Source organism: Coregonus lavaretus, assembly GCF_964263955.1.
Source record: "Coregonus lavaretus genome assembly, chromosome: 9".
Taxonomy (NCBI): Eukaryota; Metazoa; Chordata; class Actinopteri; order Salmoniformes; family Salmonidae; genus Coregonus; species Coregonus lavaretus.
The window spans coordinates 26,559,639-26,576,031 of record NC_139996.1 but is presented as its reverse complement, the minus strand read 5'-3'; the positions used below and the strand labels follow the sequence as shown (position 1 = coordinate 26,576,031).

The window sequence follows — 16,393 nt, the reverse complement described above, 5'->3', positions numbered from 1 at the left end:
GGCCTGATGTGGGCTGTAAACTATGAGTTTCAGGCCACTGTATAAGGCCTTATGATATATGTAATGGTTAAATTAAACTGATAATATTCACCTAGGAACTCACTTGGTGAAGGCCACAGGACTAAATGAACGAATACAACAACCATGTCTCTGTCAAGAACAAATACAGTCATGGGTGGTAACTCTACAATTCAATCGAAAAGGCAAAGCACACTGGGAAATTATTGGAGTCGTGGCTTAGTGGGGGCATTCAATTTAAGTATACCTTAATCAAAAAACTATGAAGGTAGTACTGCTCACTTCAGCTGTTTCACTTTCTTAACTATTTTTTGTTTAGGTAATCGGTTTCCTCAATGAGTAGCCAGAACTTATCCGGCTTTACAGTGCAGTCTACACACTGCTTTGGGGCAAAAACAATCTGCGTTTTAACCACAAATAACATACAACTGTTAAAAACTGAAAAAAGAACACTAATACTTTGACTCCCTGTCTGCTTCCTGCTTAGGCAATGTTTGCAATGATGATTTTAAAAAAGAGCATTACATCGCTATATAGACTGCCTGTCTGAGTCCTGCTTGTGTTTGATATGCTGCGGCAGCGGAAGGAGTAGTAAAGTAGAGAATCTCGCACATGTGCAGAAAGAGGATTGCAGAGAATTAGGCAACGCAGCCATTTAACTTTGACCCCACCCTGAACTCTGACCCTGACACATGACCACTTACTGAGCATGTGCAGTCATCACAGGTTCCTCTGGTTCCAGGGAAGACCTGTCCATCAACGTAAGCTCCGCCCTTGAACACACAGCCTACACACACACACACACACACACACACACACACACACACACACACACACACACACACACACACACACACACACACACACACACACAGGCAGGCAGACATACACACATAACAAAAACATTAATGTCACTGTCAGACAGAAAGACAGACAGACAGACATGTTATAGTGGGTAGAGTACCGTCACACACGGGGCAGCCACAGGGGCTGGTGGCAGGATGAGAGCAGGAGGCTGGAGGACACAACATCTTCACACACCTCACTGATCCACCCTACAGACAGAGAGAGAGAGAGATATAGAGAGGAGAGAGAGCGGGAGGGAGAGCGAGAGAAAGAGAAAAATAAAGTTACAGTTACACATACAAAGTACAAATAGGTGTCTGATGAAGGCGATTACGCCGAAACGTAAGCCTGAATGTATGTCCCGTCAATAAATAATCAGATCTATGCAGAAACAGAGTGCTCCTTTTCCTTTATTTTCCTGGACAGTCACCCGTCGAAGTGTACTGGGATAATACTTATTTGGGGGATTTTCAAGTCCCTCAGTTGAGCACCTGAATCCCTTTTTGTTCAAGCTTAGCTGATGCTTGTTTGGGTATACTTTCTTTCCATTGTGTATTAAACACTGAATAGTGTGTTACCTGGCAGGTACACTCTGAGCAGGGGTCAGTGGGGTCAGGGATGGACTGGCTGCTGATGAGGACCACATTGCCATGGGAACAACCTGTCACAGGAAGACATTGCCATAGAAACCATGTCTAAAGGAGAAACATTGTAAATATGTTACTTAGAGGAACACTGAGATATGGTGTGGGTATGAGGTGTGTGTGTGTACGCACGGTTACACTCTCCGCAGCACTGGCCGGGTGGTTTGTAGGGGTGTGTGCAGTCCTGGTAGCAGGGTAGCTGGCTACACACCACATCACCTGCGTAACACGTACACACTCGACACGGGTCCTCTCCACTGAGAAACTCATAGCCATCAGGATACTCCTTACCCCCATACATACAGCCTGCAGAGAGAGAGCGAGAGAAGGGTGGAGAGAAGGGTTTTAATCATTCCCCTCTAATCAGGGACTGATTTAGACAAACAGACACAGACAAACACACAAAGACACACACACCGTATCCCACAAGGTGTCTCACCATCACAGGCTAGGCAGCACTCTCTCTGTATGGGGTAGGGACAGCTGACAGCAGGGCAACGTTTCCTCTCACAGTGGACGGAACCCTCGCGACACACACACACTCCACACGGGTCCGACACATCACCCCACGACTCGCCGTTGGCCCGCTCCCGACCCTCATACAGACAGCCTGAAACACACACGTGGGCTGTATGTGTAATATCATGTTATGTAGGCTGTATGAAGTGTAATGTCATGTTATGTAGGCTGTATGAAGTGCAATGTCATGTTATGTAGGCTGTGTGAAGTGCAATGTCATGCTATGCAGGCTGTATGAAGTATAATGTCATGTTATGTAGAAGTGTCGTACCGTCGCAGGTCCTGCAGCACTCCTGCTGTATGGGGTGTGAGCAGTGAGCAAGGGGGCAGGGCTTGCGCTGGCATCGAGACGTCCCATTGGTGCAGAGGCATGATCGACAGGGGTCAGCGGGGTCATAGAAACGCTCAGTGTGTCTGTAGGGCCGACCCTCATATACACAGTCAGCAGGGGGGGCTGCACAGACACATAGAATCATTTATGACATAAAATAATACATTTACTTTTAATTTCAATTACTCAATCTTTGTCCCTGCCTGTAGTTGCGTACCTGGGCATTGGGGGCAGCATTCTCCAGGCAGCAGGTTGGGGTTGGAGCACCCCAACGGTGGACACCTCCTCATCAAGCACTGGACGTTACCATTCTACAACACACACAAGGTATGGGCCTTGGTGTCCACATCACCAACAAACTATCATGGTCCAAACACACCAAGACAGTCATGAAGAGGGCATGACAAAGCCTATTCCCCCTCAGGAGACGGAAAAGATTTGGCATGGGTCCTCAGATCCTCAAAAAGATCTACAGATGCACCATTGAGAGCATCCTGACTGGTTGCATCACTGCCTGGTATGGCAACTGCTCGACCTACGATCGCAAGGCACTACAGAGGGTAGAGCGTATGGCAACTGCTCAACCCCCCCTTTTGACGCTTCTGCTAAACTGTTTATTATCTGTGCATAGTCACTTTAACTCTACCTACAGTCGAGGTCAAAAGTTTTGAGAATGACACAAATATAAATTTTCACAAAGTCTGCTGCCTCAGTTTTTATGATGGCAATTTGCATATACTCCAGAATGTTATGAAGAGTGATCAGATGAATTGCAATTAATTGCAAAGTCCCTCTTTGCCCTGAAAATGAACTTAATCCCCCAAAAAACATTTCCACTGTATTTCAGCCCTGCCACAAAAGGACCAGCTGACATCATGTCAGTGATTCTCTCGTTAACACAGGTGAGAGTGTTGACGAGGACAAGACTGGACATCACTCTGTCATGCTGATTGAGTTAGAATAACAGACTCAAAGGAGGGTGCTTGAAATCATTGTTCTTCCTCTGTTAACCATGGTTACCTGCAAGGAAACACGTGCCATCCTCATTGCTTTGCACAAAAAGGGCTTCACAGGCCAGGATATTGCTGCTAGTAAGATTGCACCTAAATCAACAATTTATCGGATCATCAAGAACTTCAAGGAGAGAGGTTCAATTGTTGTGAAGAAGGCTTCAGGGCCAAAAAAGTCCAGCAAGCGCCAGGACCGTCTCCTAAAGTTGATTCAGCTGCGGGATTGGGGCACCACCAGTGCAGAGCTTGCTCAGGAATGGCAGCAGGCAGGTAGGTGTGAGTGCATCTGCACGCACAGTGAGTCGAAGACTTTTGGAGAATGGCCTGGTGTCAAGAAGGGCAGTTGGCCTGGTGTTAAGAGGAAGCCACTTCACTCCAGGAAAAACATCAGGGACAGACTGATATTCTGCAAAAGGTACAGGGATTGGACTGCTGAGGACTGTGGTAAAGTCATTTTCTCTGATGAATCCCCTTTCCGATTGTTTGGGGCATCCGGAAAAAAGCTTGCCAGAGAAGACAAGGTGAGCGCTACCATCAGTCCTGTGTCATGCCAAGAGTAAAGCATCCTGAGACCATTCATGTGTGGGGTTGCTTCTCAGCCAAGGGAGTGGGCTCACTCACAATTTTGCCTAAGAACACAGCGAGAGCAACTTCTCCCAACCATCCAAGAACAGTTTGGTGACGACCAATGCCTTTTTCAGCATGCTGGAGCACCTTGCCACAAGGCAAAAGTGATAACTAAGTGGTTCGGGGAACAAAACATCAAAATTGTGGGTCCATGGCCAGGAAACTCCCCAGACCTTAATCCCATTGAGAACTTGTGGTCAATCCTCAAGAGGCGGGTGGACAAACAAAAACCCACAAATTCTGACAAACTCCAAGCATTGATTATGCAAGAATGGGCTGCCATCAGTCAGGATGTGGCCCAGAAGTTAATTGACAGCATGCCAGGGTGGATTGCAGAGGTCTTGAAAAAGAAGGGTCAACACCGCAAATATTGACTCTTTGCATAAACTTAATGTAATTGTCAATAAAAGCCTTTGACACTCATGGAATGCTTGTAATTATACTTTAGTATACCATAGTAACATCTGACAAAAATATCTAAAAACACTGAAGCAGCAAACTTTGTGAAGACCAATACTTGTGTCATTCTCCAAACTTTTGACAACGACTGTACAGTTGAAGTCGGAAGTTTACATACACTTAGGTTGGAGTCATTAAAACTATTTTTTCAACCACTCCACAAATTTCTTGTTAACAAATTATAGTTTTGGCAAGTCGGTTAGGACATCTACTTTGTGCATGACACAAGTAATTTTTCCAACAATTGTTTACGGACAGATTATTTCACTTATAATTCACTGTATCACAATTCCAGTGGGTCAGAAGTTTACATACACTAAGTTGACTGTGCTTTTAAACAGCTTGGACAATTCCAGAAAATGATGTCATGGCTGTAGAAGCTTCTGATAGGCTAATTGACATCATTTGAGTCAATTGGAGGCGTACCTATGGATGTATTTCAAGGCCTACCTTCAAACTCAGTGCCTCTTTGCTTGACATCATGGGAATAAATCAAAAGAAATCAGCCAAGACCTCAGAAAAAAATTGTAGACCTCCCCAAGTCTGGTTCATCCTTGGGAGCAATTTCCAAATGCCTGAAGGTACCACGTTCATCTGTGCAAACAATAGTATGCAAGTATAAACACCATGGGATCACGCAGCCGTCAAACCGCTCAGGAAGGAGACGCGTTCTGTCTCCTAGAGATGAATATACTTTGGTGTGAAAAGTGCAAATCAATCCCAGAACAACAGCAAAGGACCTTGTGAAGATGCTGGAGGAAACAGGTACAAAAGTATCTATATCCACAGTAAAACGAGTCCTATATCGACATAACCTGAAAGGCCACTCAGCAAGGAAGAAGCGACTGCTCCAAAACCACCATAAAAAAGCCAGACTACGGTTTGCAACTGCACATGGGGACAAATATCGTACTTTTTGCAGAAATGTCCTCTGGTCTGATGAAAGAAAAATTGAACTGTTTGGCCATAATGACCATCGTTATGTTTGGAGGAAAAAGGGGGTAGCTTGCAAGCCGAAGAACACCAATCCCAACCGTGGAGCACGGGGGGGTGGCAGCATCATTCTGTGGGGGTGCTTTGCTGCAGGAGGGACTGGTGCACTTCACAAAATAGATGGCATCATGAGGAAGGAAAATTATGTGGATATATTGAAGCAACATCTCAAGACATCAGTCAGGAAGTTAAAGCTTGGTCGCAAATGGGTCTTCCAACTGGACAATGACCCCAAGCATACTTCCAAAGTTGTGGCAAAATGGCTTAAGGACAACAAAGTCAAGGTATTGGAGTGGCCATCACAAAGCCCTGACCTCAATCCTATAGAAAATGTGTGGGCAGAACTGAAAAAGCGTGTGCTAGCAAGGAGGCCTACAAACCTGACTCAGTTACACCAGCTCTGTCAGGAGGAAAGGGACAAAATTCACCCAACTTATTGTGGGAAGCTTGTGGAAGGCTACCCGAAACATTTGACCCAAGTTAAACAATTTAAAGGCAATGCTACCAAATACTAATTGAGTGTATGTAAACTTCTGACCCACTGGGAATATGATGAAAGAATGCTTAAATAAATCATTCTCTACTATTATTCTGACATTTCACATTCTTAAAATAAAGTGGTGATCCTAACTGACCTAAAACAGGGCATTTTTTACTAGGATTAAATGTCAGGAATTGTGAAAAACTGAGTTTACATTTATTTGGCTAAGGTGTTTGTACATTACCGACTTCAACTGTATTACCTCAATTACATTGACTAACCACTGCACATTGACTCTGCACCGGTACCCCCTGTTTATAGCCTCGCTACTGTTATTTTACTGCTGCTCTTTAATTACTTGTTATTTTTATTTTTTAGTTATCTATTTTTTACTTAACACTTATTTTTCTTAAAACTGCATTGTTGGTTAAGGGCTTGTAAGTAAGCATTTCACCTGTTGTATTCGGCGCATGTGACAAATACGATTTGATTTGATTTGATTTTAACAGTTTCATGGTTGTAGGCACACGGGACTGTCACACAAACCTTGAGCTACAGTAGGATGGCAATTTTAGAATGGGCAAAACACTGGATTACGGATAACCCTCAACATTGATGGTGGTGATGTGTGTGTTCTTACTATACAGTGGCAGGTCCTGCAGTTGTCAGTGGGATGGGGGAACTCTTGTCCGTTGGGGTACTCTTTCCCAGCGTAGCTACACCCTGCAAAAAGGGTGTTATTTACTTAGACATGTTTTGACACTATACATATGTGTGTGTGTGTATGCCCACGTGTGTGTATGTCTGTGTATGTCTGTGTCTGTGTGTGTGGGTGTGTGTGTACCGTTACAGTTGTTCTGGCAGCAGGTCCCTGGGAGGGGGGTGGTGCAGTGAGGCCGGGGGCATTCTGATGCGTGGCAGTTGACCCTCCCTGACACACACACACACTCCTCACACGCACTCACCGGGCTGGGGAACACCTCGCCGTCCACAAACACACGATTCTCAAAGGAACAGTCTGGAACAAACACACAGGCAGAAATACACTTAGAAAACCCATGTGTTTTGCATTTACAAGGTTAATATATGTGTGTGTGTTTTAGGCGAAGAGTACCTGGGCATTTAGGGCAGCACTCTCTATGCGGTGTGTGTGTGTTGGAACAGTTCAGGGGGGGACAGGCTCTCCTCACACACTGCACTGTACCTTCCTGGGGAGTGGGGGGTAGGACCATGTTATGCAATTCTATGTTGCAGTATGTTATGTTTGTGTGTATGTTTGCCTGTGTGTGTGTCCTCTCACCAGACAGGTGCAGGTATGACAAGGCTGGTCGGGGTGTGTAAAGGTTTGTCTGTTTCTATAGATACGCTGGTTGAAGGTACAGCGCTCACACTCTGCACAGCACGAACCTAGAGAGAGAGGAAAAAGACAATAGAATGGAAAAGAAAGATAGCCATTTCAAATAAATACACACAGACAGACATGCACACTCACACAGTCTTACCGGTGGTCTTGGTGGGGTGTGTGCAGGCGGTGGGGGGACAGTGTGTGTGTGTACACACCACTTCTCCGTTTAGACAGGTACAGCTGGAGCAGCCCTCAGCCTGCCACTGAGAACCCTCCTCATACTCCAACCCCTCCAACACACACACTATAGAGAGAGGGGGGTGAAGGATTGATAAAGTTAAGATATATTCCTGTCTTTATCTCTGTATGTATAGGAAGTTATTATTGTTGCAAAATAATATTCAGTTGTGTGTGGTACCATTGCAGATGGGGCAGCAGAACTGGGGGTCGATGATGGGGTTGGAACACTGGACCGGAGGACACCTCTCCTCTTGGCACCTCACATTTCCACCCTGATACACACACACACACACTGAGAACTTACATATTGTTCATTAGTATGTGCATGAATGTGTGTGTCTGTCATAGTTGACGTGTACCTATAATGAAAATTATAGGCCTCTCTCATCTTTTTAAGTGGGAGAACTTGCACAATTGGTGGCTGACTAAATACTTTTTTCCCCCACTGTATATCTGTGTGTGTGTTCAGACCCACCTTGCAGCTGCACTGGACACAGGGTCCACTTCCAGCTGGGTTAAAAACGTTACCATTAACGTAGACTCTCCTCTCGTACTCACATTCTGCAAAGACACACACACAAAGAGATCCGATGGGGTAGATAGTGGTGAAGGTTAGAAGATAGAGTGTGAAGACTGCGGACGGCTGAACTCACGATCACAGGTGGGACAGCACTGTCCTCTAGGCTTGGCAGGGTGGCTACAACGCAGAGGAGGACATGATGCATCCATACGCTCACATGACACCTCTCCAGCCTATTGGTAAGAGAGAAACATATCACATGACAACTTTCCAGCCTATAGGAGAGAGAGAAACACATCAAATGACACCTCAACAGCCTATTCATATACTTCCAATATGTCACTTTTTTGTTGTGGCCATACTGATTCCCGACTTGAACACATCCACACACATAGTCAGTACTCACAGAGCAATGGCAGCGGAGACAGGGATCTGTCCTGGAGGGGAACATCAACACCTGAGAGTCATACTCACACTGCTCACACCTATAACACACACAGGCGAAAGGTGATGCATTTTTAACTACATGTGCTACTACAGCTATGATACTGGAGGCTTTATGTGTGTGCTACCGTGGGCAACAGTCTCCGGGGCGACGGACAGAGTTCGGACAGGAAACGGCGGGGCAGGGTCGAGGCGAGCAGTGGACATCTCCATTCTGAGGAGAGAGAGAGAGACGAGAAACACGCACACACACTTCAGGGTCCGTTTTAGACATACTGTATGCACAAATATTTGACATACATTTACATTTACATTTTAGTCATTTAGCAGACGCTCTTATCCAGAGCGACTTACAGAGACAGAGCTCTCTCAAAGTCTTACCACACACACACACTCCTGACAGCGGTCTACACTAGGGACCTGGGCTCCATTCAGGAAGTCCTGGCCATTCATTCCACAACCTGAAACACACATAAACACACACTGTCACTGTATACTCAATTCCACACACACACACACACACACATGCGCGCGCACACACACACACACGCACATGCAAAGCGGGTGTCTCACCATGGCAGACTGGGCAGCAGGTATTGGGTGGTGGGGAGGCGGGGTTCCGACATGGAGGGCTACACCTCTCTGTCTCACATTTAACAACACCCTCCTGGCAAAAGTTAAAGGTCAGGAAATTAATCTACAGTAAAAGTAAATTCCTGTCAGCACATGAAGCCATCTCTAGAGGATTATGAGAAATAGAAAGAGCAAAAGAGAGAGAGAAAGAAGGAGAAAGAGAGGATGAGAGAGAGAGAAAAAGAGAGAGAGAGAAAGAACGAGAGAGAAAGAGCGAGAGAAAAAGAGCGAGAGAGAGAGACTCACCAGACAGTAACAGAGACTACAGGGGTTTTCTGATGGTCTCCATTTAGCTCTGTGGTGGTAACGGATGCCTGTATGGATACAACCTACAGACACCCCATCACAAATAAATGCATATGTCAGTAATAAGAACACACAATTTCTTCTGACAGAGTGTATGAATTATACAAACCTCTACAGCTAGGGCAGCACTCTCCATGAAGTGTCTCCTGTTCAGAGCAGTCTATTTGTCAGCTGTATCTACTAATCTGACAAACAATCAGACCTATCTAAGAAGAAATAATACCCTGGTTACTGGAGTGTGTGTTATCTCTCCCTCCCCCTCCCTCCCTCTCCCTCTCCCCCCCCTCCCTCCCTCCCTCCCTCCCTCCCTCTCTCTCCCTCCCTCTCTCTCCCCCTCCCTCCCTCCCTCCCTCTCCCTCCCCCTCCCTCCCTCCCTCTCCCTCCCTCTCCAGGTCAGTTAGGAGAACATCTGGCTTTCCTCTTTAGTAATGACACAACAGAATGCTGCTCATATAGCACACACATAGACACCCACACATGCACACACACACACACACAGATGTTTTACGGCTGTGACCATAAACAGAGGGGCCTGCGGTGGTACAGAGTTAGAGACTGTCCCGGTGAGTACATTAACACACGATTGACTTGTCAGAGTAACAGTTTGTGTGTGTGTGTGTGTGTATGTGTGTGTGTACGTGCGTGCGTGCGTGTGTGAGGCTGCCCACCAACTGTGCCAGGAAGCATTTCCGCCACTCATCCGAGCATGCAGGCCAACGCAGAAAGATCAAAGAGTGTATGAGTGAGTGTTTGTGTCTGCATAAAAGTGACTGACTGTGTGTGTGTTGGCTGGATGCCATCAGAAACAATTAAGAGAGAGAGGGGGAAAGAAACCAGAGGAGACAAAGACAGTAGACAGAGAGGCGGGGGAAAGAAAAAAAAAGACTGATTAAGACAGGAGAAAAGAGAGAGAGGTAGGAATGAGAGTGTGAGGGATGGACAGAGAGAGAGAGAAATGAAGAGAAGACGGAGAGAGAAAGAGGGTGGGAGAGACAGAGAGATTGAAGGCATAATTTCATGTTTACAGTACATTCCAACAGGGTCGTTTCTATAGGGAACATGACAGAACAGAGACCCATTCCACATATACCGGCCTACTGTGTGTATTTGTGTGTGTGTGGAGATGGAACTTGTTTGAAAAGTAACCTTTTCATTTATGTAGAGAACATGATAGAACAATGACACATTTTACGAATACCGGGGTACTGTGTGTGTGTGGGGGGGGGGGGGGGGGGGGATATCATGTGGTGGGTAAACAGCTTAATAGATGAAGAGTGTAAAGCAGCAACAAAGAACACTAGAAACATTCACTCGCTTTATCGAATACAGTGTGGTACATTGATTACACCTCCTGATGTCTAAATATATCCTACTTCAGTTAAATGTTCAAAGGAAGTGCTACAGGGAATGCGGGCTTTAGTTCCAGCTTAGTCCTGGAAAGATACAGGGTGTGCAGGCTTTAGTTCCAATCCAGCACAAAGTGTATTCCAGCAAGAGAAAAGTGTCCTATCTCCAGACTTGGTAACCAGTCTTGGTAACTTGCCGTGGTTATCACTACAACCCCTCATGAAGGCTCTAATGTCGAACTGCATTGGTTTTTCATGACAAAAAAGCATTTTCTAGTCATCTTCCACTACGCTGAATGACATGGGCGCCGGTCAGCATTGGTTACCAGCCCTGGCAGATGACGTATGCTCCGGTGGTTGGGTCAAGCCACTCAGTGAAGCAGGAGCCACAGTTCCGCAAACGACACTCAGCCATCGGGTTACCAAGACAACGTGCTTCACGGCAGAGGTCAGGGCAGGTCATGGGGGCAGAGCCAAGAGGACAACCGGAGAACCAGTGTAGTTCAAAACAAAACCTACAACACACACACAAACCTATGAGAAGATACAAGAACAACTTCTACTGTAAAGCGATCTACTCACTACTCATTGGCTACTGTTTACATCACCTCTCTAATTGACCAATGGTTACCTGCTGTCTGGGGTGATCGGCAGCCAAATGCCACGTCCCCTCTGTGACATCATCTTGTGGGTGTAGTCGTCATCAGAACGCTTCTGTCCCGCCCACTCCCGCTCCAGCTGACCAATCAGGGCTTGGCTCTCCTCTGGGTCCAGAGCCATCCAATCCTGCAAAGGCCAGTGCTGAGGCAGGGCTGTGATTGGAGGGCAGATTCTTGTAATGTGGTTAAGAGTGTGTTGATTGGCTGAAATTAGCTGCTGTTGGGTGTGGTAGTAGAACCGTAGGTAGTGCGGTCCGTTGTAGAACCAGTTACAGCTGTCCTTATCGTAACCGTCTGGTCGAAAGCCAAACGCATCAAAACCACCCCGGTCCAAACCAAAGGGGTCAAAACCATAAACACTGTAGCCACTGTCGCTAAAGAGCTCTGACATAACCTTCTCTCGTTCTCTCTCCTCCTTCTCTCCACTCTCCTCTTCTCTCACCTCACTCTCCTTCTCTTTCTCCCCCTGACTCTCCTCTTCTCTCTCTTCCTCCCTCATAAACAATCCATCCCAGCGCATCCCGAACCATGTAACATTTTGGCGGTTAAACCCATAGCGGTTGTATCCAGAAATGTCATAGCCCTCTCTGTCGATGTGGTCACGGTCCAAACCATCCCTACTATAACCAAGCAGGTCCCAGCCCATGCGGTTGAAACCTTGTCTGTCATATCCATTGCGATTGTAACCACTGTGGTCAAAGCCATCATAGCCTTGTGCGTTGTAATCATAGGTGCTGTGTATATGGTTGTTGTGTGTATCTTGTCTCTTTCTGTGATAGCTGGCAGTGTCTTTCGCTGCTCTGCGGCGGCCCTTCCCTCTTTCGGCACGGAGTGATGATGTCACATTACAGGGAGCTCCGAGGGTTATGGGTACGTACACCACACACAGTTGTTCCCGTGAAGACATCACATCATCAGGAGCAATGCCGAACGGCTTCATCTTCACGTGACGCTGCCTCACCGGGTACTGTGTGTGTACGTGAGTGTGCCTATGAGCTTCTTCGTGAGTGTGCACGTCTCTGTGCCTGTCCTGCCAGTGTGTCCAGAGCTTGTCGATGAAAGCGGCGTGTGAGAGGTAGAGGGGATCGTAGGCGGCCAGAGGAGAGGCCATGTGGCCCCCCACCCAGAGCCTAAATAGCCCAGACAGCCCCTGCAGAGCCTGGGAGAACAACAGGAAGTTCCCTTGGGACAGTAGCCTCTGGACGCTCACCGCGTCAGGCACAGACACCTGCTGAGACCAAGAGACAACATCAGAAGAAAACATGACAGACAAATAAAGATCACTTTAATGACCTTTAGCAATGACATACAGTAATCCTTTCATAGTGTATACAGCCTTAAACATGAGGAAAATTGTAAAATCATGAGGCTAACCGAGGTGTTGAAGCTCCGTCGTAGACAGGGGGACCAGCGGAACCGTGCAGACAAGCCCTGGAAGGAGTGGTGGGGGACACAGCCTGAGACAGAGTTGCTCTCTTGCTCTCCATCCCCCTCACTCGCTCCATCCCTCTCTCTCTCTTCATCCCTTTCCCTCTCGCCATCCCTCTCCCTCTCTCCGTCCCCTCCAAACATCTCGGCCTGCCAGACAGCTGAGGTCAAAAGATCACCAGAGTCGACCGTCCACTCGAAGTACGGAACACCCAGTTGGCATGACGACACAGCCTGGAGCTCCTGCTCCACCACCCGCAGGAAGTAGCGCTGCCAGGGCAGGAAGTAGGTGTGGCCACCAGCCTGAGGGGAGAACTCAGCTCTCAGCTTGGTGAAACCGTCCCATACACCTACACAAAAACCAACATGAAAACAAGACTGATCTAAGGTATCAGAGAGAACAAATCTCAGTTAGCTGTACATGTGTACCTGGCTAGTAGAGAGTTAGCTGTACACGTGTATCTAGCTAGTAGAGTAAGCTGTACAGTGTATCTAGCTAGTAGAGTTAGCTATACAAGTGTATCTAGCTAGTAGAGTAAGCTGTACAGGTGCAGCTGGTTATTAGAGTTAGTGTTAGCTGTAAAGGTATACCAGGCTAGTAGGGAGTTAGCTATAAAGGTGTACATAGCTAGTAGGGAGTAAGCTATACAGGTGTACCTAGCTAGTAGGGAGTTAGCTATACATGTGTACCTAGCTTGCTAGGGAGTTAGCTGTACAGGTGTACCAGGGTTTCCGTTAGGAAGATGTGACGCCGGACATTTGACCGGCAGCATTTTAATTTAAAAGCTGTAAAGATATACCAGGGTAGTATGGAGTTAGCTATACAGGTGTACCTAGCTAGCTAGGGAGTTAGCTGTACAAGTGTACCAGGGTTTCCGTTAGGAAGATGTGGCGCCGGACATTTGACCGGCAGCATTTTAAATTTAACAGACATTTGAGAATTGTACCGGACCCATATGCATTGGGTGCGTAACCTGATTAGGACGTCCACCCACGATGCTCAGAATGACAGAAATCACATTTAGATTATGTTTATTCATCTTAACAGAACATGCAACTAGAAGATGCAACGGCGGTGTCCTTCTTACGGAATTCTGATGAGCACTTTGAAGATGTTAGAATAACTGCCACATTTACTTTTCCTCAGCCAACACGATGAGTAACGAACAGCAAAATCACTAGCCTATGTCGATCTAATATCCCCCATAGGAGAAAAGTTTACCTATTCTATTGGTCAGCTTGTTGTTCTGTATGAGAAAGAAATAGCCGATTCCAAACAGACTCTGGGACAGTTGTGGGACGATAGATCCCAAAATCATATAATCAGTAGGCCTAGGCTACATAAAAGAAAACTTGAAAAAGCAATGAGGCTGATGCAACGGATCAGATCGTTTAGCTTAAAATGTTGATAAACTATTATTTCTTCATATTATAAGCGCAGCAATCCACACAAGGCAGTAGGTTACACACATTCTGACAAACTCCAAGCATTGATTATGCAAGAATGGGCTGCCATCAGTCAGGATGTGGTCCAGAAGTTAATTGACAGCATGCCAGGGCGGATTGCAGAGGTCTTGAAAAAGAAGGGTCAACACTGCAAATATTGACTCTTTGCATAAACTTAATGTTATTGTCAATAAAAGCCTTTGACACTTATGGAATGCTTGTAATTATACTTCAGTATACCATAGTAACATCTGACAAAAATATCTAAAAACACTGAAGCAGCAAACTTTGTGAAGACCAATAGTTGTGTCTCAAAACTTTTGACCACGACTGTACATTTTACGGACACAATGTATTTTACAATAGTTATCTTTTGTTTGTTTTTAATCCCATCCTTCAGTTACCGTCAACCCCTCCCATCTATCTCTGCTGTTTCACAAAAGTTCTGAACCTACAGTATATATACTTTATGGACACAGTATATTTTACATTAGTTATCTTGTTGTTTTCAGTCGCGAATGTTCTTTACATAATGCAATTTGCAGGAAAACACTGTTGTCAAAAGCTCACTGCACATGTGAGTGGTTTTATGTGACAGATGAAAATATCTGTTAGAAATTTAGAAAGACAGGAGATCTAAAGATGCAACAACTAGCATTGGTTGCTAATATGACTAGGATTGTGTCTATGGCTACCGGACAATGAAAGAAAGTTGATTTGAAAACCAATAGAACATGAGACAAATAGGCTACTGGTGTCAACGGCATATGGAAGTCTTTATAAAATAATTGCCTCCACGTTTCTATGGTCAGATTTTAGTTTGAAGAAAGGCAAGACATGCCTCATAATATTAATGTTCAGGTTTCAAACAATTAAGTATATGTGTTCAAAATGCATACTGCCTCTAGCACATTGTAAGTTGGTGTGTGATGTGCTGAAGCCTGCCTACCGTTGTGTCTGCACTTGAATAGCGAATGGGAAGCGTGCTTCAATTACCAGTTGAGAAATGTAAATAGTAGCTCTTTTTAATCGTGGCCATCAAAACTGTTTTTAACACGCGATTGAATTTAGAATTGTTGCGCAATGATTGGGCTTATAAAAGCATGTTTCACTCTAGCAGTAACGAATGAGCTGTTTGAGGAGCTGTAGCAGCAGCTCGCACTGTCTGACAGATTTTCCACTCATAGGCTCTGTATCTGTATGCTGTGCATGTGTGATAAACATAACGACGCACCAATTTAATTCCACTAAATTATGTAAATGACCCTATAGACCGATAAGCATGACTGGTTAAATGTATTTCCATTGACTGGTATTTCCATCAATGAATAGGCAAAACAAATTTGACCGGCGGCAGTTTTATTTATCAGCTTTTCATTTTTTGGGGGGGACCAAAAGCCGGTTATTCCTAGCTAACGGAAACCCTGAGGTGCACCTAGCTAGTTGTGAGATCCAAAAGTATTGGGACAGTGAATTTTTGTAGTTGGCTCTGTACTCCAGCACTTTGGATTGTAAATGATACAATGACTGAGGTTAATGTGCAGACTGTCAGCTTTAATTTGAAGTTATTTTCATCTATATCGGTTGAACCGTTTAGAAAGAACTGCACTTTTGGTACATAGTCCCCCCATTTTAGACGACAAAAAGTACTGGGACAAATTCATTTACATGTGTATTAAAGTAGTAAAAAGTTAAGTATTTGGTCCCATATTCATAGCACACAATGGCTACATCAAGCTTGGATGCATTTGCTGTTTGTTTTGGTCATGTTTCAGATTATTTTGTGCCCAATATAAATGAATGGTAAATAATGTATTGTGTCATTTTGGAGTAACTTTTATTGTTAAATAAGAATAGAATATATATATATATTTTTTGTCATTTAGCAGACGCTCTTATCCAGAGCGACTTACATGAGCAATTAGGGTTAAGTGCCTTGCTTAAGGGCACATTGACAGATTTTTCACCTAGTCGGCTCGGGGATTAGAACCAGTGACCTTTCAGTTACTGACACAATGCTCTTACCCACTAAGCTATCTGTTTCTAAACACTTCTACATTAATGTGGATGCTACCATGATTACGGATAATGCTACATT

The 16,393-nt window shown here is 45.3% G+C and overlaps 1 protein-coding gene across 1 annotated transcript in view; it reads right to left on the bottom strand.

Moving 5' to 3' along the window:
- Nucleotides 1-16,393, bottom strand: part of kcp (kielin cysteine rich BMP regulator) — a gene marked incomplete at both ends in the record, with an annotated part of 58,364 nt that overhangs the window by 29,337 nt on the left and 12,634 nt on the right. The window contains 24 exons of the mRNA XM_084169260.1: nucleotides 723-805; nucleotides 983-1,073; nucleotides 1,443-1,525; nucleotides 1,641-1,814; nucleotides 1,948-2,118; nucleotides 2,299-2,481; nucleotides 2,576-2,669; nucleotides 6,569-6,651; nucleotides 6,773-6,946; nucleotides 7,043-7,136; nucleotides 7,229-7,335; nucleotides 7,431-7,577; nucleotides 7,692-7,785; nucleotides 7,989-8,074; nucleotides 8,167-8,266; nucleotides 8,440-8,518; nucleotides 8,606-8,691; nucleotides 8,859-8,938; nucleotides 9,051-9,144; nucleotides 10,819-10,849; nucleotides 11,089-11,277; nucleotides 11,394-11,836; nucleotides 11,924-12,652; nucleotides 12,796-13,199. Of these exons, the coding sequence (XP_084025386.1) occupies nucleotides 723-805; nucleotides 983-1,073; nucleotides 1,443-1,525; nucleotides 1,641-1,814; nucleotides 1,948-2,118; nucleotides 2,299-2,481; nucleotides 2,576-2,669; nucleotides 6,569-6,651; nucleotides 6,773-6,946; nucleotides 7,043-7,136; nucleotides 7,229-7,335; nucleotides 7,431-7,577; nucleotides 7,692-7,785; nucleotides 7,989-8,074; nucleotides 8,167-8,266; nucleotides 8,440-8,518; nucleotides 8,606-8,691; nucleotides 8,859-8,938; nucleotides 9,051-9,144; nucleotides 10,819-10,849; nucleotides 11,089-11,277; nucleotides 11,394-11,836; nucleotides 11,924-12,652; nucleotides 12,796-13,199 (3,899 nt within the window). The remainder of the gene's footprint in view (nucleotides 1-722; nucleotides 806-982; nucleotides 1,074-1,442; nucleotides 1,526-1,640; nucleotides 1,815-1,947; nucleotides 2,119-2,298; nucleotides 2,482-2,575; nucleotides 2,670-6,568; nucleotides 6,652-6,772; nucleotides 6,947-7,042; nucleotides 7,137-7,228; nucleotides 7,336-7,430; nucleotides 7,578-7,691; nucleotides 7,786-7,988; nucleotides 8,075-8,166; nucleotides 8,267-8,439; nucleotides 8,519-8,605; nucleotides 8,692-8,858; nucleotides 8,939-9,050; nucleotides 9,145-10,818; nucleotides 10,850-11,088; nucleotides 11,278-11,393; nucleotides 11,837-11,923; nucleotides 12,653-12,795; nucleotides 13,200-16,393) is intronic.